This window comes from Cavia porcellus, unplaced genomic scaffold (assembly GCF_034190915.1).
Source record: "Cavia porcellus strain 051 isolate PalLab524CR breed Dunkin Hartley unplaced genomic scaffold, mCavPor4.1 scaffold_30, whole genome shotgun sequence".
In the NCBI taxonomy this organism is placed as follows: domain Eukaryota; kingdom Metazoa; phylum Chordata; class Mammalia; order Rodentia; family Caviidae; genus Cavia; species Cavia porcellus.
Genome location: NW_026947513.1, coordinates 26,358,021 through 26,381,579, shown reverse-complemented (window position 1 = coordinate 26,381,579; position 23,559 = coordinate 26,358,021). Strand labels below are relative to the sequence as shown.

At 36.6% G+C, this 23,559-nt stretch overlaps 1 protein-coding gene across 2 annotated transcripts in view; it reads right to left on the bottom strand.

Annotated features, from left to right (window-relative positions):
- Gabrb1 (gamma-aminobutyric acid type A receptor subunit beta1) overlaps positions 1–23,559 on the bottom strand; it is a 400,986-nt gene that overhangs the window by 376,575 nt on the left and 852 nt on the right. For both annotated transcript variants that reach the window (XM_063240639.1, XM_063240638.1), the window contains exon 3: positions 23,192–23,259. In XM_063240639.1, coding sequence (XP_063096709.1) covers positions 23,192–23,259 — 68 coding nt within the window. The remainder of the gene's footprint in view (positions 1–23,191; positions 23,260–23,559) is intronic.

The window sequence follows — 23,559 nt, the reverse complement described above, 5'->3', positions numbered from 1 at the left end:
ACTTTCCCCCCAATACATTATATTTGCTTATTTGTTCAATGAACCTACCTCTATGTACAAGTCAGTGATTAGTAGGAGCTATTTGAGGGATGGACACTTTTGAACAGAAATAAATGCTTTATTCTCTAAATAGAAACTCTAGGAACTATCAGCATCTCATGAATTCTTGGTCTTTTTTATCCTCATATCTCTATAAAACTGTGTTTCAAATGAGCCACTGGCCTTTCAGGACTTCACTTCCTATGATAGTTATATCTTCATGTGGAAGTTATTACTATTGCAATTAAACATCTGTGCTGTGCATTGCATGGTCTCCAGCCTTGTCTTTTGCTTTTATCCTGTGTCCTTATTTTGCCTTTTTTAAAAATCATTGCTGTAGTCACTTCTGATCAGGAGCCCACATAACTACATTTCTATCTTTGATATCCTACATAAGGTCTTTGTCATGCAGAACATTTCTGTAATGAAATAAAGGCATACATGCTTCTATGCCAGTGATGATTATACTTTGGTGATTTGCACTTGGCTGTGTTAGACCATTACCAAATCATAGGTCATTAGTGGGTTTGGTCTTAGATCACAGTTCACCTAAGAGATGAGTCAAAAAGGTGAATTGATGCTGGAATGTCCCTTAGGGTGAAATTGGTCAAGGTGAGAGTGAACAGTAACCAACTGCAATAATTAAACTTAGTGTCCATCACACTTCAGTTTTATTGCAAGTACACTGACTATGATAGTTTCTCAGAAAAATATCCAGTTTACTGCTATATTAAGGATTTTGACTTTGGTTTAAGTGCTAAATATCTTATGAATGTCCTATCCAAGCACTGATTCTGATGAATTCTAATTCTATGTGAGATTTTTCACATTTTACCTTTATTTTGCTTCTGAACTCAACATCCCATGGAAAATCTTTTTCAGCAATTGTGGTACAAAATCATCATTATATGTGTGATATTATACTGAAATTCACAAAGGTGTACAATTTAATCAACAATTTTGTGTGCCAGGATTATTAAAGAAATTATCTCCTTTCTCCCATGACACAGTGAGGTCTACACAGTTTGCTCATTTCATGTTTTCTCTTATCACCTTTGGTAATGTAAAATTACAGTGAGAAATTGCATTTGAGATCATGCGTGAGGGTCTTACAAATCGTGTTCCATTTTTTGCCTAATCCTCTTCCTCTTCCTCTTCTTTCCCCTCTCCTACTCCTTTCAGCTAGTGTGGAGTTGGAGATTAAGCCACGGTGCAGCTCAAACCATTTCCCTTGCTTTAGTTCGTCTACAAAATTAATTTAAGGAGCAATTTTCCTTCCCACCAATTTTTACGTAGTTTAAGTTTTCCAGAGCACAGATTCTCCCAAAAACTTTTCTTTTTGTATATATTGCTCTGATTTTCCTCTTTTCCTGTGTTTGATATGGATGATAAAAGTCGAGGCAAGACATTGGTTAGCATCGTTTGTATCATTCCGAACACCCCTTTCCTCATCCAGTCCTCTAACATGTCAGGAGCTGAAGAGATCAAGTACAAATCTGGTAAGATTATTAAGAAATAAAGCATTATTGCTACAAGAAAATTCAACTGAGGCAGAGACACTGATTTTGAGGAAATGCTGAGACAGAAAGTAGCTTACTTTAAATTTTCTTCACAAGACAACAAGATTTAAAAATCTCTGTGAAAAAGTACTTATTCTGTAGCTTAACACCTAATCAATTTAATCTCTACTTTTCAATAGACGTAGACTTAGACCACAAAGGATGCAGCTAGTTTTTTCCCAGTCTGGAAATGGATAGAATAAAGATTGGATTTAAATGTGTCAGTAGGGAAGGATAAACATCTTTCATATCGAAGACAGTTAAAGCGTATTCAGCAACCACTTGATGCCTTGACCTAGGACTCACCAGTGTTAGAAATGTCACTACATAAATTCAACATTTTTGTACTTAAATCTTTGCATTTTATAGGATTGAAATGCTCCCAGGAACTTGATTTCTTGATGCAGACTCACAGAATAAATCTTATTAGTAAATTGAATATAAGTGTGTTTCATGTCCAGTCTTGAAGGCAAGCTCTTTATTTTTTCTTTTATAGAGGAATAGGTAAAATAAAAGTGAAAACATTGGTGTCTATAAATGGGTGGGAAGGGCAAAGCCTAAATATGGAAAAGTGTAAGTGAAGAGACAACTTTGCTTAGTGATTCCTGATCTCTTGCTAAAAATTTTCCTGACTTGTAAATGCTGTCATTTTGTGCGCTGGCAATACTTCAGACAAGCTCAGTCACTGTAAAACATCTCATCTTTCTTTCACCCTGACTCTTAAAGGGGGGCATTTGTTTAACTTCATAAAATAAGTCATCCTATTTGAGGAATGTAATTAGCATTCTTGACAATATTTAGACCAAGTCATGCTTATGTAAATAGTGTCTGCTTGGTTACTACGTGAGTGTCTTCTACACCAAAACAGGACATTAAAAAGCCCTCTACGGAGTTCCTTCAATCTCAGCTCAATGGATAACTGCGTTAATGGAGAACATTTAATTCCAACCCATAATTAAGTTTGACAATCTGAAATTATTACTTTTTTGAAGTTAGCCTTCCCTTGCTGACCATTTTGAAATTCTTTAAATCATCTATCTTCCAGATTCTATGCCACACTGATGCACATTTTATAGCATCTTTTTTTATACAAATAAGTCTTTTTGTTAAACTTCAAACCTATCCTTGGATTAATAAAAATGTTGGCTTGAATAATGAATGCTAATAAATTCTGAACCTAAATAAATATAAAATACTATCTCTCCTCACCCTTGGCTTCAAAAATGTTGATTCTAAAAGCCATTGTAACATTTCAGGTTCAACTATTTTGGAGTTACAGCTGTAGATTTAATAAGATAACTGAGCCATCCATTATAACTTGGGTTTTTGTTTGTTATGGTGTTGTTTGTTTGTTTGTCTTATGTTGTGTTTTGAATCAGCTGAAGAAATCAAGCACAAAATCTAAGTAGGAATATTGAGAAGTAAATCATTACTACTACAAAAAAATTCAACCGAGGCAGAGGCAAGGCTGGGCTCGAACTTACTATGTAGCCCAGACAGACCTTGAACTTGCCACAATTCTCTTGCCTCTGCCTCCCAAGTGCTGGGAATATAGGCCTGCACCAGTACAACCAGCATCTGGCACAACTTATGAAATTTCAGTTTTCAGGAGAAAAAGGAAGGGAACCTTAAAAGAATTAAAATGTTTCGTGTAGATGTGCCAATTACCCAAAAATGAATGTATTTATTATGTGCTACAAGCATGTACTCTTAGTAAATAAATAAAAAGCTTAAATTTTCAAAAAGTCTTATAAACTCCTAGGGACACTGATAAAGTATTTTTGAATTGCTATTTTAGACCTCAGAAATCTCAGACATACTTTCACTCATGGTTCTTCATCAAGGTCCTTAGGTGTAGTATGTGGTAATGTTCATGAAGGTAAGAATAGATGACATCATACCTAATCCTTACATCAGAAAAGAAAGTGAGTCTAAGGGATTTCGAGTGTTTTTTCTAGGATCATAAAGTCAGCTATGAAAACTTGTCTTCAGATTGCAACTGAATGCTTTTGTCATTGAATCTTGTAGGCTGTCATGACCACATGTACATTGTCTTGCTCTCCTTTCTGACTTTTCAATACTCTTCTAGATCATCATGCTAGCACATTCAAGAACTATTTAAATGCACATACGACATGGGAATAAAACTCCATAAATGAGAGGTCATTTATAACTTCTTAAAGTAGGGAAGAAAAACTTCATGATTTTATTAATTATATAAGTGTTGAACATTTTAAAATCTGTTTTAGACTTGACTAATTACTCTGCCTAAAGGAATTCTTCAAGGGTAGGAAAAATTAATGAAATGCGAACATGGCATTCAAAGAGTTTAGAGTTTAGGTGAAAAATAAATTCAATGCAAGCAAAACAATCAGTGAATAGTAAGAGACTAAACTCCAGAGCTCTGGGGAAGCATTTTTAGCTGGGTATTTGACCCCAGGAATATAAAGAAAATACTATGATGTTACTCAAGATCTCACATTTTAGGACACAAATCTCAGTCTCCAGATAGGCTTGGAGTCTGGCATCACTCAGCTGAGCCCCTCTTTAGAAATGCCTTAGCTGAAACACAGTTCATGACTCATGGCCATGCCTCCTTCTCAAGCATGCTCATACCACATGGTTGGCTGGCATTGGATGGTATCATTAGGGTGTAAAAACTGAAATAGACTAGATTCTGTGTATGTCAGGTAATTCTGAAGAGCTCTTATAATACTTGAGCTCCCTTGAGAGTGATTACGCTTTTGACTCAACTATACATTGAGTCAACTTCTCCAAGGTTAATGTCTCTCTTTGCATGAAGTTGCTACTCCTATATCCCCCAAGAAATTGTCCTCAAGATAATTCTCCAATAAAAATCACAAATCTTCTCAGAATCTCAGGAGAACCCAACCTACAACAGTGTTCCATCTGAATTTTCCCATCTTCTTACATTTATATTTCTTCTCTGACTTTGACCAGAATTAAATGCACACACTAAACTCACCCTAGTCCAGCTCTGTCTTTTTTACCTTTGGTTGCCTTCTATGGACATCTAAACTCACTTCTCATATGGAATTGTTCTCTCTGATATTCTGTTACCTCACTGGATTTATCTGACGTTACAAAGTTTTCTGGCAATATGCTTAACCCCAGGAACTAACCAATTATTTTATCTTAAATATTTGATAGATGCTCTATACTGGCCTGGAAATGGGTCTCAATGCTCCAAAATAAAGTTGTCCCAAGGCAGATAGTCTCTATCTCTTCCAGTGTAGCAGGATTAAATCATATGGCATGTGAGTCCAATGGATGCTTTTGAAACTATCTATGAAGGGATAGACACATTGACAGTAAGATCCATGATGCTGAAGATGGGGGGGAGCGTAAACCAATTGAGTAAAAATTATAAAGCATCAGATACAAGTAGAAGCATCGGATACAAAAATCCAAGAGTAGACTATGTGCCTGTGATCAGTTTAAGTCATTGCTTTTGAATGCTTGGACCCTACCATCTCTGCTTCTTAAAATGATACAGCACTAACTGGGTCTTTAGACACATAGTAGCTTTGCTTCTGAGCCATTATGCAAAACCACCTTAAATTGGTGCTCCATATACATAAATATGCATGTGTTAAGAGGACTGAATTGCCCCGTGAGTCCCTTCCTTCTTGCCTGTGTAACATAGTACCTGATATTCATCCAGAAGTTTGCAGCTTTACAATGAGGTCCTGTAGGAAATTACAAGAGAAATAAGTGATGTTGAATTACTGTCACATCCTTGTCTCTTGGTGCTCTCAAGTTAAATCTTTCCCAGTACTTTTTCAAGAGTGCTGTGGCTTCTGTTTTGCTTCTGTGTAGTGAAAGGGACCCAGGTTTATCTGGCACTTACTGAGCACCAATTCTTCTGCTTCCTCTTTGTCATATTTTCTATGTAACTCCACATTTGCTAACTTTAGAGTAAAATAAATGAAACTTAGCTCTTTACCATCTGTTACAAAAATGTAATATGTTCCCCTGAGGGGACATTGGAAATGTTTCCATGCTCACCTCTGACGCTGATCTGTTTCTTTTAAACTCTTACTGTCATTCTGTTCTTACATATATTGCTGATCCAGAATGGGACTCACATCCCTAAAAATCACTCCAACAGATCTTTTGTACAAATAACAGACTTTAATCAAGTGAAGAAGCAATGATGTTTCACATCATAGCAATGAAAAGTAGCCTAAAATCAAATGATAAAATGAGTTTTTAAACCCTTCATTCACTTTAACAATGGAAAAATATTTGCAGAGAATTTCATCCATTTTTTCTCACTTATCCTCATTTTTCCCCCTTGGCCTCTTCTCCTTGCTCCTCCACATCTCGTATTCAGCCTTCAGTTTCCCTTACATTACTACATAAAGAAGAGAAATTAGCTCTTCTTCCCATTCTTAGCATTTGGCCAGGTTTGTATTGCCAGAGATTTATTAACTTCCCCCTAAACAAAGGGCCAGTTATTCTATATTTTTCCCTTTGGCATCTGACAAATGGTAGAGACTTTTGAAATCTAAGCCTTTATTTTTTTCTTTCCAGTTAGTCTCAGGGAATTCAAAGACCACCCAAAATATACCCAGAGACTTAACTTTATTTCTTTTCCTTTCTTTTTTTTGGGGGGGAGGGGGAATCAAACTCAGTGTTTTGTACATGCAAGAGGAGAGCTATACTACTGAGCCACATCCCTAGCCCAAGACTTTATTAACATAAGTTACACCTTCTTCCTGAGAAATTGACAAAAAGCACACACAAAGTGAAGGCCAGGACCTCAGATGGGAAAATAATCATGTTTTCCATCTTGCTGCTTTTCCAGAACAGATGATGATCACTTCGGCCCATTTCATGTGGCAACATCAAGGAACTCTAAGTGAGAAAAAGGTGGAAGAGAAGAAAAATGGAAGAAGTGGGAGGAACTGTCCATGACACTGAGATGAAATTTGTGACTGAAGTTTGTTTCCCTTTCATGTAGATTTAGAAGGCAAGAACATGAGGATTTGATGCTGGAGTTGAACATTTGTCATTAATTCATTCCAGAATGCAAAGGAGACAATACGAGCAAAAATAGCCTCTCATGCAGCTCTAAGTGTCTACTTATAGAAAGCTATTTGCAATGCAGGTGTCCATCAAAGATGATAAGCTGGTGTCTGTAAGCTTTTATACATCAGAACTGTTCTTTGCTTTCTTAGATGGTTGCAGTCCCATTTATTTCTCCCTTTGTACTTGGAATTTCTACAGTCTCAGAGACTTCTAACTAGCAGCAAATATATGCATTTCTTTTTTTACTAACTTTTCAATCAGCTCAGAAGTTAAATGGGTTAAGAAGTTAGAAAATAATATATAGGCCCAGTGATTTCAATTATAAGTATCATCCTGAAATTATAGTTTTCACACTTTAGTAAATTCCACAATGCATTATACCTATAATTACAAAAGTAAGCCCTGAGGTTTACTCTGTGTTCCCCACACACTTTGCTTCCTAGCAACATTCTTGATCCAAAAGCAAAAATATTCAGAATGCTGCTGATTTATATGTGTCATTTGTGGTGGACTGTAGTTTACAGCAAAAACACATGCATAGGTAAGCATGTCTTGCTACACTATCACCTGACACTTAAAACCAATATTCTGTAGCCGTGAGGGCTGAATAACACGTTACCGTCTATCCACATCTGTGAATAGCGATGGTTTGTAATGGATTTAGCAGAATTTAGTGATCTCTCCAGCAGCCTATCTCTGTATTTTTAAATAGGTGATAGATTTATTTGAAACTAGTTGTTTTTCTCTAGACTATGATTGCCTCCATCTTTTTACATCTACTTTTCATCTGCAATAAATCCTTTTGGTTTTTATTTCTGTATGGAGCAAGCTAAATGATTGCTATATTTCCACTGTCATCATTTAGAACAGGCCAAAGGAAAGAGACTTTTAAAAAAATGTATATTCCTCCATGAGGCCAAAAAATGAAAAATACCTCCTATAAGCTATGCGGTTATAATAACTTGCTATTTTAACCTCAAGATGCCATCTGCATTTCATAATGCAATTTCCCAGTTTTGAGAGGACAGTGATGAAATGATCTGACCTTTCCATATTAAGGTTTAATTTCCCTCTCAGTGTTCAGTTGGGAAAATTCAGAAGAGCTAAATATACCTGTCTTTTCTTTCTCTACGCAGACATGGGTCCTCTGGCCTTCCAACTATCCCTTACCCTCTCAAAATAAATTTTAAAAACCCAACAAACAAAAAAAACAGGTGAGATTTTTCTCTCCCCTCCTGCTGTTGATGTGTGGCCCTGCTATAGATAATCCCAGGGTGCAGAAGAGTTCTTTTTTTCCACTGGCAAGAAATATTGTGAATTGAACTGTAATAATTGATTTTTGAATATTTCAGCTCTTCATCACTTTTTCAGCTCTGCATCTTGATCTTTAAAAAATTCCTTTTTGCAAGCAAACCTGCCAATATTTTATTGTCTATTGACCATGACATAGATACCAGTGGAGGGAAAAACAAGAAGCTGACTCCTACCAAACAATCTTCCTGTCTGGCAAACAAACAAACTGCTTGTTTGTTTCCTTACTTGCTTGTTCTCAAATATCTTCAGTCATAAAAGGACTAAGGCAAGTCTTTGTCTAGAAAAACAATCTTGGACAAGACCTAAAAGAAGAACAACAAGGATTTCTCTTACTGATGCTTGCGTTGAAGCCTAAAATCCCAAACTCAATCCTGGTGGATGAGTGTCAGCTCTTGTATTTTATTGGCCTGATACTCTGAAAGACAATTTATTCAACCTGTCCTGTGGAAGAGGTACTTAATAGGCACAGACAGCTCTTTGTCTTCAAGAAATTGTTGTGGCATTTGAAGACTGAACATCTGATATGTCTCATTTCATTAATTAGCTTGAATCTCAGTGGTGTGACAAATTTTGTTGAGATATGTTTGAGTATTATGCAATGTAGAGTCATAACTAAGCTGTTCCCTAAAGAATCTCTGAATCACTGCATTCCCAGCCAACTGCTCTGAGAAAAATCACACCTGTTTGTCACCACGCCTAAGGTCATGATCTTAAGGGAAAGGCAGTAGTCTTCCATTTTTCAAATTTGCATACCAGCAAAATTTGAGAAATTTTGAAGATCCTATGATGGTTTTCACAAATATCAAGCAGAAATCTTAGAAGTTCAAATTTCTTTATCAGGAAAGATGTTAGAGAAATTTTCCATCTCATCACATCATCTTGCCTTTGAACAGAATAGTCCTGTAAGCCAACTAGGACAGATATAATTATCCTTTCTTCTTCTGAAGCTTTCTAAGGATGAACACTTCCCAAATACTCTTTGGAACTTTTTCCAACATCATCTTACTTATTACAGTCAAGATGCTCTTCCTTATGTCCAAGCTAAACTTTGCTGCATTCTTAAGATTCTCTCAGAAAGAGACATCATATCTACTCTCTTTTTCTGATAATGATTAGCCTCAGGTACCTTGCAGACAATTTGACTAATATGATTTAAATGGTTGAATGGATCAAATACTTTCAGAAATCTAATCATGTTAAGGAAGCTAGACTTTAACATTCATAAAGTTAACTTCTTGGCTAAACAAAATCAATCGTTTCTTTCTACAACCCATTTTGCTAAGTACTAGCCATGTTTCCTAATTTTTAAAACCTCTCTATATTTAAGTGTTCTTTAAATAATGACATTCTATGTGCTGAGTGATTTAGTGATCTGACTATTATCAATAGATTCTGAAACAAATCTACCTAAGCAAAGTACAACTTTATCACTTACTAACTATATAACTTTGGGTAAGTTATTTAACTTTTCTGATTTTACCTGTCTGTAAAGGATATAGTAACACACATTTAAGTTAATTACTTTATAGATTAGGTGGATTCATTCTTATAAAGTAGTTAAAATGATACCTGCGGGGCTGGGGATTTAGCTCAGCGGCATAAGTGCCTGCCTTGCAAGCAGGCAGTCGTAAGTTCGATCCCTGGTACCGATAAAAAGGAAAACGACAAAAAAAAAAAAAATTGATAAAATTAAAATGATACCTGCTTTAGGTAAATGTTGCATTTATATTCATTATCATTATTAAGACTTCAAGATAACTTTCCAGGCCTGAGGATTCATATGTGATGAAAGAATCTCTATCTTTTTCAAATATCCCTGGAAATTTTCCGTAGACAGATTTCCAAGTACTCTTTTCCTTGCATGGACTCTCTATCACCTTCCTCTTTAGATTATGTTTGCACATCCCAGCTGGACTGCCCTTTTCCTGTTGTGTCATGAGACACAATTGCATCTATGGAACCATTTTCCGGTGCCACTCATGGAAAATTGTGAGTTTATACAGAGTTAACTTTCATAACTTATCTTCCCAGTGAGATTACTGGTGTCCACTTCTATGGTTTGGATAGTGTTTAACTGTGTCCCCCAAGGTTTCAAACTGTAGAAATTTAATCCTCACTGTGAAGCACCAAGATAGTAGAAACTTAACCTAATTATGATGTTCCCAGGTGGTATCTTATCTTAGTTACTTTATTCCTCTCAATACCTGACCCCAACAATTCAGAGGCAAGATTTATGTTGGCTGATAGCTTGGAAGTTTAAGACATGATCTAACAGCTCAAATGCAGAAACAGCATGACGGAAGGGCATAGCAAATGAAGAACTATTCACATCATGGTGGCCAGCAAGCAAAGAAGAGAAAAGAAGACATAGAGAGCAACACAGTCTTCCAGGACATGCTCCCAGCGATCTACCTCTTTCCACTAGACCTCACTTCAGGAGGAAGTCACCTGTAGGATCCCTGTAATCTAACCATCTTCCACGCACATGAAACTTTGGAGGCTATTTTAGATCTAAACCATAAAGGGCCTTTAGAAGTAGGTAGATTAGTTATGGTCATTAGGCTGCCCCCTTCCCAGGATTGAACGCTGCTGTTTTTATAAGAAAAGGTACATGCATGCACCTTCTTTCTTAATGTATGATGCCTTATCCTTCCTCGGGGCTGTTAACAAGATGACTATTACCAGATGTAGCCCTTTAAACTTTTACCTCCAGAACCTTGAACCAAAACAAACCTCCTCTCTTTAAAAAAGTACTTAGTCTACATAGTCAATCTGTAGTATTGTGTTACTAACAAAGGAAAATGGGATTAAATAAATCCTATAATTTATAAAAACCCTTTAGAGTTTCTATTGAGTTTCTTTACTCATACAAATCTCTCAGAAAACATAAGTAAACTGGCACATCATGATTTTATTGGTTTGTCTATAAGCTTTAGTATAATTGCCTGACATAGTTTATGTCTCAAATAAATGCATCATAAATGTTCTGTAGTTAAACTGATACTAGTAAGTGTAAAGTGAATCTTTGTATCCTTATAAAAATCATAAACTGAAGCTTAATACTCAGATTAACGGGATTTTTCAGTAGGGTCTTTGACAAGTGACTAAGTAGAAAGACAGGACCTTCATGAACGTTAGTGCTCTCTTTGTAAAACTGGTCCCAGAAATCTCTCTCACTCCCTTCATATGTGAAGACACACAAGAATAGACTAGGAAGCAGCCTTTACCCACCAGACATGGAATCTGTCACACCTTGATTTTGGACTTCCCGTTGTTCAGAACTGTGAGATTAAAATTAAGTTGTTTTTAAGTCATCCAATCTATGATATTCTGAGATATCATCCCAAGTGAGCTAAAGATCACAATGATGATAAAAATGATGACAGTGTTTAGTATTATATTTAAAAATAACTTGCCCCATCTCTAAACCTACTGAGAGGTCTGGCACCATGATAAAAGGCTTAGATGCATTATCTTATGTAGTCTTCCATCACCTAAAAAGAAAATAGTAATTATCGCTGTTTCAAAGAGGAATCCGGGTTTTGAGTGGCACAGGGAAGTCATAAATTCTGGCTTTTCTAGGACATTTTTTGTTTTAACACACATGAACCCCAGCCAGTTATTAATAGTGTTCCCTCTCATTCTAAATAATGTGGGTTTGGATAATAAATTAAATAAGCGTTCTAGACATTAACCAGTGCCAAGGTAAAAGTAATTCTGTAAGTGGAAGGCCTATAATTAAAAACTAGAAGTCAACCTCATGCCCCAAATTTTAGGCTAAGATTATAGAAAACCATATATTGCATCTCCTCCATTCATCAAAGAGTAATATAACATGAAATTTAGAGCTGATTAGGAGGACCATATATAGATTGAAACTATTTGAGAGGTAACATGGTCCTGTTCTTTTTCAGTGTGAAAACCAACAGAAAATATCAGGAAGAAAGATGAGAGAAATTCTTTCTACTTTTTCTGTCAATTTTCAAAGAGAAGGTTTATAATTATCAGCGTATGCCTCCAAATACATGAATAAAACTCCAAATTCAAACAAAAATAATATTCCATTTCATTATGTATAATATGAACGGTCTTGTCATCAAAGGATGAAGTTAATTATAAACCCAGAAAATAATGATAAAATAATAATATACCAATACTTAATGTTACAGTATTTTACAGTTTAAATATCACAGATAGTCAAACACATATTTGAATGTGATATATCTTTTTGACATTCACAGATTCCAAAAATAAGAAAAATGGGAATTACTTCTATTTTACATGGAACTGAATCAAGTAGATTTTAAAAGTTAGTAGATTTTTACTTGGCCATATAAATTAAGATAGAGCTAATTGTGAGAAATTAAAGTGATTTAAAATTATTAAAATATAAAGAATCTGGGAATAGGGTTCAGTGCTAGAGGATGGGCTTATCATACCCTGGGTTTCATGCCCAATGCTACTAAATAAAAGTGTTATTTTTTAATATATAACTTTACAGGTACATATTCAGAGGAAAGTAGTTCAGGGAAATGCCAAAATTATGTCTGCCAAGTGGAGAGCACCTAAAATACTAGTCTTCTATACTGCCCACTGGCCACTGATTTTCACTGTGAATTAACTATCAAAACTACAAATATTATTCTTACATTACCCAGTCAATATAAATGCTACACTCCCAGTGAATTTGAGTTTGTTGGTTTCACATCATGAGCTAACAAAAACATTAAGCAATCATTGCCAGATGAAACAAAATACTTTCCAAAGGCAAAGATCAGTGCAAAAACACAAATACAGTCTCGGCACACCTCTGCCACTTTCTATCAGATCCCAAACTCAGGAAACTGCTGATTCGTGGAGAGAAGCACAAAACAACTCTAGTGTCTCCTCTCTACTGTACCAGGTTTCAATGTCTGTCCTGTAAGCAAGCATATTCTCACATTCACTGAGATGTTGGTGTAAATACAGGAATTGAAAACCTGCATTACTTTCAGTTCTCCTAGAGTTGTTTATAGATCAGCAGAAACTAAAACAAAAGATATCATGTTCTAGTGATAACTTTTTAAACTGGTTTGTTCCCAGTTAGCCTGAAATCACTTTCTGTAGGGGCTCCCTATGTGTTGTAAAAACACAATCTCATGGTCTGATTGAAAACCTAAGCTACACTCAGTGAGAATCAACAGGATGCACGTACTGAAAAAGAATAAAGGCTTTTTGAATTTTGGCTTTAAAGGATTTTAAAATGTGAAAAGCAGAACAGTGACAATGAGAAAACACAATGCATCAAGATATATTTATGGCAAATGACATTGATTTTCAAGACAATAGGACAAATGTCATCCTGTAGTATCCTGAAATCATTTCCTTCTACAGTTTCAGAGAACAGGTTAAAGAGCTCTTTCAAACTTTGTGACAATACAGTGTACGGGGGTGTTTTCCAAAGTAGTGTTTAGGTAGGCCTAGGAGGTGCGCATCAATAACCCACCAAGGACTGAGTCTGCTTTTCCAGTTTTGCTCTTCAAAGAAGTTTTCATCCTGCTCTCATTCTCTCATTCCCAGCTTCAGAATTTCTCAAGATCACTTCTTACCCTGAAGTTTGCACTTGACTAGTATTAACCTTTATAGTGAATTTCTTTTTTGCATGCATGCTCATCAACCTCAACCCAGCAGTTTGAATCAGGATGTTCTCACAATATTTGCTTTTCTCTCCTTTGCTTTTTTTTTTTTTTCTGTGATGCCTGGCCTTGAATCACACGATCTTCCTGCCTCACGCTCCTGAGTACACAGTTACACTGTAGAATGTGAGAGGACACGTTTAGGTGCTAAGAATTTTTCTATCACAGTTAGTGAGTTAGATGACTGACACATTTCCTGATTTCAATACCATGAAGAGTAAATATATAATTATAGCAAAAATAACTACAGAAATGGATTATTATAGATGTTATAAAAATGTATCTTAAATAGAGACATTTATCTGGAATAGATAATTTTTTATTTTATATTTTCAAATTCTATAAAATCCTTTTCTTTGTCTTAAAATACAACTTTTCTTATTTATTTAACTTTTTAAAAGCTTTTCTTATTTCAAAACCTCTCCAGACTAGCTGAAGAATTCTCTATACTTACATTCATGTTTGATTTTCTCTTCTTTTTAAATGCTACTCACTTTCTAACCATCAAATTATTCTTTTAAAATTCCTTCAATATATCTAAAAATATTTATAGTCTTGATTCCAAGATTAGATAGACACATGCCTTGAAATTTGTCATTAAGTAATTCTGTGTGATTTTGGTTCTGCCACGTGATGAAGCTGTTTCTATGGAAACAGTCCATGACTCATGGTCAATATAAAAGAAAATTATAGATGAAGTTATAAGGTAGATCTGATAGAGAAACTGTTGATTTCTGATTTAAAACTGTAAATGCGGTTAGTGCAAACAATTTTATGATGAGAAAAAATATTTTATACTTCTAATAAATGTTACAATTAAGTCTCTACAATAAGTGGAAACTATGTAAAGAACATAAACCATATAATTCTAAATTTCCTGGAAGTTACATAGCACAAGGGTGAAAGGCTTAGGTTAATTAAAGCCTTATGTGGTTGACTCTTAACATGTGATGAGTCTTTTGTTATTTAGGAATCTTCTCTTGCTGTTATGCCCCAGATAATCTTTCTTTAGCAGAATTCTCTGTAGTGTGTCTGCTGAGTAGTCTCCAGAGAAGAATTGTAATTTGCTGTAGGTTCTGAAGTAGATCGAGATACATTTGAGTGGGAGAAGGGTTACAGGTGATAGGAGGAAGAAACAATGGCCACTCACATGAGAAAATGTTCTAAGCACAGGTAGGATTTCAAATGAGCTGTCTCTATGGAAACCACAAGACTGAATTTTTGACTTGAGAATTATGTATCATTCCCCTGAAAATAATAAATCATAAGAAAAAATCTCCCTCTGAATCACAGAGGGTTAGAGTAGGCAGGAACTCTGAGCTTTCAGCAAATCTATTTCCCTGCTTTTAAAAAGGATCACAAGTAAATGTTCTCACTCAGGTAGGATTCACTGATAGTAACTGCCTTATCAATCACTTCAAAAACAAGAGTAAGGCATCTAAACTTTCATTCTTTTCTCTTGTATCTGATGGCCTTTACCCATACGCACACTGTCTTTTTCCACAGAAGTAGAGATGAAATGCAAATTGTTAACACTTCGCTCCTCTGTTTGAATGTTTTACTCTGTCTTCTTTCTCTGAACTAAATAATACAATTTATGAATAAGGCTTTGCTTATATAGATTTCCTCTTTCTAGAAGAGCATCACAAAAACAATAAGGCTGTTGAATTCTGTTTTAAACTCCTACCCGACAGGATATTCAAATGTTTCTGTCCACTCCAAAGCTCCCAGGAATCACTTTTTAATTTCCTGGCAGGTAAGCTTGTTTTCTCAGGACCTGCTGTCTGGAGACCAGCCTCCCCTGCTCTGTGAGTTATCCTGGCCTCATTCCTCACCAAATGCACTCTCTGTAAGAACTCACCCTGCTTCCTTGCAGTTTCACAAGGAAGCACAATGTTCCAGAAGGACTCTGAATCATGTTAGGGACGCAGTGAAGAAAGCAGATGCTGTGCTAGTGGGTTCTCTACACATCTTTTTTCCCTATGTGGTTTTTATAAAGACAGCTAAAACAAAATACAAAGATCACTTCTCTGGAGGGATTTGAAAATCTGCCAGTCTATCTAGATACTCCTACATAAAGAACTAACTTACTAGATGTAACACTGGCTGCAGCTCATCTCTTCCCTATTATTCTGTCTCCATATCTCTGACTTACTTAGTCACCATCTGAAGGGGCCAGAGTTGCTGTTTAAAGAACATATTTATTTGTACTGTAATTAAAAGATTAAAAAAATTAGTTTGCTTTGGTTTCCTAATACTGGAAATGGTTCCAATTTCCAGTATTTTCCCTCAATGACACCCATTCTTTTCCTCACTCTGAAAACATATCCACTTCTGAATGAGGACACTGGTGTGAGGTGCTCCTTTCCCTGGGTGCCCTCCCTGGGCATGTGACACCCTAAACCCAAAACACTTGGTATGGATTCTCAACTGCATCCAGGGTTCACTTCTCTAAGCTCCATCATCCAACATCCACAAAATCTTTCTGATTTGCCTCTTTTTGAATAAAAATTTTCTTACTTTTTATTCTTAGGGCTACTGTATTAATTCAGGGATGTCTCATCCTTCCTCTACTTTGAAACACTCTCTTCACTTCTCTGGAAAGAATGTTTTGCCTTTCTCTGTTTCATCCTCCACATAATTAAGAGAATGATCTCTGTGACATATAAAATACAGACCCTTCTTAGACTTTTGGCAGGTGGTCTACATTTCAAGATCAAGATTCACTTCTTTAGCATCATTTCAGTATCATTTGGGGCTGTGTGTTCTGTGGAAACTCTTTTTCAAATAAAATTGTAGGACATGTATAAGAATTTTAAAACCAAAATTTCAAAGGAGACTATAGAGAAGAGTAAACTGTATTTTTAAAGCACACTCGGTTATTTTTTCAGAAATGGTCAGTATGTGTACTAGCAAATATGTTTATAGAGAATGCTTTTACACAAGTGAGAACATTCAACAGCTCTGCTGTACACCTTCCACTCAGCACTCAGTGTGATCTCTTGACAGTGCTCCCCTGGCCTCTTTAGATCTCCCAGCTGTGATTTACTTGTAGTTCTCAGAACACTCCACGCTGTCTTTTAGTGTACTGACTGTGTGTGACCTTCCCGTTGCGTGGACTGTCCTTCCTCTCATTTGTGGCCTGTTCACAATGGCTAACAGCTACTCCTCTTTGGGATTCCTTTTAAGGACTGCCCTTCACCATCCCTTAGAAACTACATCTTTGATTTCCTATAGTATTCTGTACATACATGTCTCTTCGTTATTTTAAAATAAATTTATTGTTCATGCTGCTCTAAACTCTTTGAAGGCAAGAACCTTGTCCTAATTTTATTTCTATTCCTAATTCTTATTCAGGGCCAGATAATAGACTAAATATGTCATAATTTTGTGTTGACTCAAACACAATTACTGAAGTTTTAAAATCTTCTAAAAGGAAAAAAATCTTCATACTCTAAGGTTACAGCTACTAAATATATGTCTTTTTAAATGACAAGAACAGAAAGCCCATTCATTTTATTCAATAGTTTAATGAGTACTTTTGGAATTTTGCCCTTTAATGTTAAATTCATAACATGATGCAAGATTTTATGCTAATGTAAAGGGTAAAGAGTGACCCCGAAGTTCACTTAGTGGAGGAACAAAACTGGGGACAATGAAGGTTCTAAAAAACAGTATTTAGTGTCTAAGGCAAAAGAAAGGAATTTTTCACTTTTTTCTTGTATAGAGCTTTTTAAAGAAGGTATCTTCACTGATCCTGATTACAGTAGTACCTCAGTTGACAAATGTCATTCTTTCCACAATTCTATTCACAAACCAAATTGGATGAGAACCAAATAAATTTTAATGATTAGGTCCAATGTTGACTTTATGGGGGTATTTGATTCTGTTCTCATTCAATGCAGTCTGCAACCAGAATTGGGTAAGTATTAAGCTCATGGACTGAGATACGATTGTATATCTCTCCAATGCTGAATAATAGATTATTAAATGTTACTATTAACTTCCTTCTCTTTCGGTGATGGTAGTCAGAAAACATCATGAAATTCTCAATCTGCTCATAAACAGAAGTAGTCTAAAGTAAAGAAATTTAATCCTGGTATTGTGAAAAATAAGATTCAGAAACTACGCTGTAGTGAACTATAAGAATATACTGATTTGTTTTCTTATTATCTGCATGTATAATTATGATAGTTGAGCCTACAGACTAGAAATTTAAATCAATTGGAAATGTTTTACCCTCTTTAAACTTTCATTCATGTGTGTTTTTAGGTTGCTATCAAGTATTTGGTGTACTTGCAAGATAGAAGTCATCAGAAACTTAGAGAACCAATACTGATATTCAACTGAGACAGACACCTAGGTTTTTTAACTCACTCTTTAGCCACTTCCTAGAGATAGGATATCAAGATTACAAAAAACAGTAGTTTCCTTCTGTTTTATATCAAGTGCTAAAAATATATTAGTCGATTAGTAGTATACTAGAGGAGCTATATTCTTAGGGTGAATACAATGGATGGTACCAGATAGAAATACTTCCAATTGGTCTTGACTCCAGTGTTTCATGCAGTATAAATCAGACATCAGTCAAATATCACTTTGAAGACTCCTTGACTAAACTGCACTATTGACGTGGTGGACCTGAGCACCGCCTGGTGGATCAATGAAGCACATTTCTACGTGTGTCTGGGTGGGTCATGGAGGGCACTATATTTGGCCCTTCCTCACTGGTGCTGTCCCCTGTGTTCTGCCTCCTGGCCACCATGAGCTACAATGTTTTACTCCATTGTGCCCTTCTGTCATGATATTTCTGCCTTGGGGTCAGCCTAACATGGGCTGAGGTTCCTCAAATCATAAGCCAAAATAAACCTTTCCTCCTTCAAGTCATGGATGTCAGGTATTCTATACTAACAACCAAAAGTCCCACCTTTGATTCAGTTTCTTGTTGCCACCCTGGTAAAAATGTTAAAAGAAAAAAATTTTGGATAGTAATGCCATGCCCAGAGGCAAGAAGCCCTGGAATATACAAAATAATTACTACAGTATGAACAAGAAACTATAAGAGTTTGCATGCGGTGGTAACCCCTTGTTTTTTGTTTGACACTCCTCATAGAATAAATAGGAATAAGAGAATCTAATATAAGAATGAGATGAGAGGAATATTTTTGATTTTCACAGTCTAAAATTTTTAGAGATTCAAGTTTTTAACTACAGAATATTGAATCAGAAAGGGGATTCCAATCATGACATTTACTTTTTTGTTAAATTAAGAAGAATCCTGAGGCCTAGTGAAGTAAAACTTCTTACTCAAGATCCAAAAACTAAATATTAGAAGCCTTTCCGTTTTCATTACCCCTTGCAGTTGGGAGGCCATCCTGAAGACAGGATCCCTAGTTTCAAATCTTGACTATGCTTGACTTCATAAGCTAATCATTAGCAATTACTCAACTTTTGAGTAAGTTGGTTTACCTCTCTCTTTCCAAGTTTTACTCTCTTTCAGCTTCTGTTTTTCAATGTATATTGACGGACAAGAATTTCACAGCCTTGAATTAAGGATTAAATAGGCTAGTAATATAAAACACTTGACAATCATATTCCACACTCGGGAAACATTCACAAAAGGTATTTACTTTCATTTTATTGCACAATTTATTGCGCAAGAACATCCAGTCAGATCCTGTGATCCTAAAATTACAGGCTTTCAAATCTATGTCAAAAATTTTTTTTTTAAATCTATGTAGACTTGCTAGAGTTGTGTGGTTGGATCTCCTATTGGATGATCAACGTCTGCCCCTCGAATAAGAAGGAACAGCTACTGATTAGAATCTGAAAGGCAAGATTTCAACTACTTCTTTCCATGTAGTTTGTAATATAGATTCTCAAACTACAACTCACGGAGAAAACTTGCGTACTATCATCTGTGTTTTACTGCATTTATCAGAGCAGATGTGAATGGTGACTTTAAGGCCAGTGTCTGAGAGCTCTTGTTTCCTTTTGCTTTGACTGCTCTTGTTCACGTCTGCTTAGCCCTATGTGTCCCATATATGCTGTGGGAGGAGGGTTTAGCAGAAAAATTAAAAGGAAGGGTTCAAGGGTTTAATATATAATAAATGAAATCACAATACAATCTGGAAAATGACAACAGTATGTAGTCACTAATACACATAACACATAGTCCAGGATGTGCAAACAAATAGTATAACTGATTGATAATATCACTGCTTAAAAAGGCCTTCATATATATATGTATGATATACTGGGAATCAAACTCATGATCTCACACTTGCTAGGCAGGTGCTATGCCGCTAAGCAATATCCCAGCTCTTACACATTTTTCTGTATCAGAATTAGTCTTTATTTTTTGCATTCACTGCTCAGAACTGTTATTTCTTTTTAAAAGGTTGCTATTTTTCATTTAAATTATACTTTAATGATACATAAAAGTTGTACATGCTACCGGGGCAATGATGCTCTTTCAATACATGTTTATGATTCTTAAGATCATTGAATTTCTTAGCTATAAATACTCCTTTTCTTTCTTTTAAGTGGAAAAAATATACACTGAAGGACATGAATCAGACATTACTCTCCATGTGACAATACTCTCTGAAACAGACAATGCTAAAAATAATTTGGAATTGTATTTTACTTACAGTAGCATAGGGAGACAATGAAAAAAAATATAACAGAATCTAGTTCTCAAATCCATTAATTGAATGCATAATTATCATGTTATTTGTCATGGAGTGAGTAATAATGATGAATAAAAAGATAAACTGACTAATGTTTTAAGAGTGAATTTAACTCACATTCTCTTAAACATATTATTTGATTAAACTGTTATCCATTCTTGTTTTTAATTTTAGTGAAAATTTCCAATTAAGAAACAAAAGATACTCAACTGTCTATCAATATATGCAAAATATGCTTAATTGAAAACAATTTTTCTTTTCCAGGAACTTTCAATTCTTATATTGCCTAAAAATCAGAACATCTTATAGATGGTTCTCTTATTCAGGAGCTAACAATTCACATTGTATTTTTATGGAGCTCTCAATCTTCAAAAAGTCCCTCTTTATTTTCACTTTTAGGGTTATTGCCAATGCATTTATTTCAATGCTTTGTCCTAAATCACGAGCTAACATAAACCCTGGGTCTTGGTGGCTGTTTTCATTAAAAGCAGAGCAAGAAAAAATAAATGAATGCAATTTTAGCATTATCCAGCTTTCAGTAGTTTCTGTTTTCCTATATGCCTCTAATACTCATGTGAAATGATAATGTGTAGTTTAGTTAAGCATATCTTAAAGGTTTATCTGTGTATTCCAAGTTTCAGTGATTTCTACTCTTCTATTGAATCTCTCATACCATTGTGAAAAAGTGATGAATATTTTATTATAGCATATTTTCAGAGGTTTATCTGTTGAGAGGATATATTTTTAAGAAACAGTGCATGTATCATGGATCAGAGCACAAACAGATCATATTGTTCAATCATTTGTAGAAAAAATCCAGTGCTATTACAATTACATTCAATTATTTTTCTGAACCTATTTATGAATTTAGTTGAACAATTGATCACAAGGAGATTTTGGGTTGAAGACTGTTTTGGTTATAGGCAGCTTACCTTACTATTCAATTCACTTTTTAAAAAAATAAATGGAAAGCTGAGAATATAGTTCATTGGTAGTGAATTTCTTTCCCAAGAGCAAGTCCTGAGATTCAGAAAAAAATTGAAAAAGTCTATGTAAAAATGGCCAACAGATTCTTTTTTTCAGTGTTAAGGATCGAACCAAGAAACTTTGCAAGTGCTCTCTCCACCGAGATACACTTTATTCTCCAACCAAAAGAATTATATATTTTTAGAAATTCTGAAAGTCTAGTACCCTACCAATAAAGTGAATCACTGGCAAAAGCACCGTTTGCTTTTTTAGCATTCTGAGTCTTCTATTTTTATAAAGCAGTTGTGTAGTTGCCTACAGATTGCCAAAATAAATGACAGAAAAGGAAAATATGATCATTTATCTACTTGGTACAGTTTGTTAAGCAACCCATGATTTAATTTGTCCAGTTGCTTTTGCGTAAGTCGGGCACGATTTATATACGTGTACCCAATTTTCTATACCCCAGTATCTGTGCATAACACGTTTTAAGCTGCTTTGTGTTATCATGTATGTAAGAGAACATATGTGAATCTGTTAAAAATGGTCAGAAACAATTCACCTATGTTCTTAAAGTTTTAAAAATTACATTTCTTTTCCCTTATAATATTACTTGAAAATATTATTTTAAACAATCAGAAACATTGGAAATAATATTTTAAGCACAGTAATTCTGTTTAGTAGTCTGTAAACACTTATTTCTTCATGACATAATCTGGAAGAAATATGAAAAGAAAAATTCTTAAGCCTCAGCATGCTAAATTAAAATGGTACACTGGGAATGTAGCAAAAGACTATCCAACAGACCTTATAGCTACAGGCAGATACAGAAATCGTAAAGGGTTTGTCTTTAGTCATTCAGGATGTCTACATTTCCGCAGCCCACAATATTATTTTTCACCAGTGAAATAAAAATGACATTTTGTTCACATACATGTAGCTGTTCTCGCGGTGGTGGGTTCTATAAAAGCAACAGGCGTTTCCCTCTGAACTCTAGCAACTAGAAAACTGCTACCCACACTGGCTGGAAACAGCCAACAGAGAATGTGGCAGCTATGATTCCCAACCATTTTGCCAGCGCTTTCTGAAGAGGAAGGAAAGAAAGAGAGAACGTGGATCCCTTCGAAAGGAAAGGATGTCATGGTGCTTGCAGCCCCTCACCCTCTCCCAGGCTGTTGAACAATCAAGCCCTGCAGGGACGCTTAGGTTTCTGGAGTAAAGCAAGGCAATATAACTCGGCCCATTTTGCTTAAACTGAAGTGATCAAGACGAGGGAGCCCAATTCACCAACCCTCTGGGTGGGAGCAATGCGAGCCTCCCTGAGCAGGCTTGGGCGCTTCCTCTTTTACCAGCGAGGTCTGTTTGCCCAGCCTGTTGCTCTGGCCACACGCGGTGCAGGACACACAGCTGGGGCACCTGGACCCAGCGCGCAAGCCCGCAGAGCGTGGTGTCCCCGGCTGGGGTTCTGCGCCCCCCGCGAGGCGGCAGCTGCGCACCCCGCCGGCGGACCCTGACCACGGCCACGCCGCCGCCGGCAGAGGGTGCCCTGCCTCCGAGCACGCAGGGAAACCCGGCTAAAGTAACCGCTCAGACTCCGCCCCAGCCAATCCGCCGGCGCAACAGTCACGGTCCTTCCCAAAATAGTGCGGAGCGCGTTTGCCCCTGAACACCGCAGTACCCGGTGTGTGTGTGTGTGTGTGTGTGTGTGTGTGTGTGCGTGTGTGTAAAACAAAACCAGGGCGAACCCAGTGTTCGCGCCGGCGCAAGGGGCGCACGGAGTGGGACCCCAGGCCAGGGCGAGGTGACCGCCAAGGAAGCACAGAGGACACGCAGACCGGTCCATTTCGCATCTGCGTAAGCCGGCCGCCGGGCCTGCGGGGAGGCCACTCACCATGTTCACTTCGGAGACCATGTCTATGCTGGCGACATCGATCCGCATCCCGACGTCCACGGGGGGCCCTGCCAGGGAGGTGGGACCGCATTAACACAGATTCCTGAGTGGCAGTGGGCTAGGAGGGATGGGGGGGGGGGTTCCTAGACCTTACTGTATCCAGAACGGGCTCCCTCCCTGCTCCCCTCCTTGGGGACAGCCACGGAAAACAGGTGTGGGCACACGCGTGATGCAGTGACTATGCAGAGGGTGTGTCCGGTCGGGAGGTCAGCTTAGCCTAGGTATTGGGGCACCTGAGCCTAGGAGTCGTGTGTGTGTGTGTGTGTGTGTGTGTGTGTGTGTGTGTGTGAGGCATAGCGCACACTCAC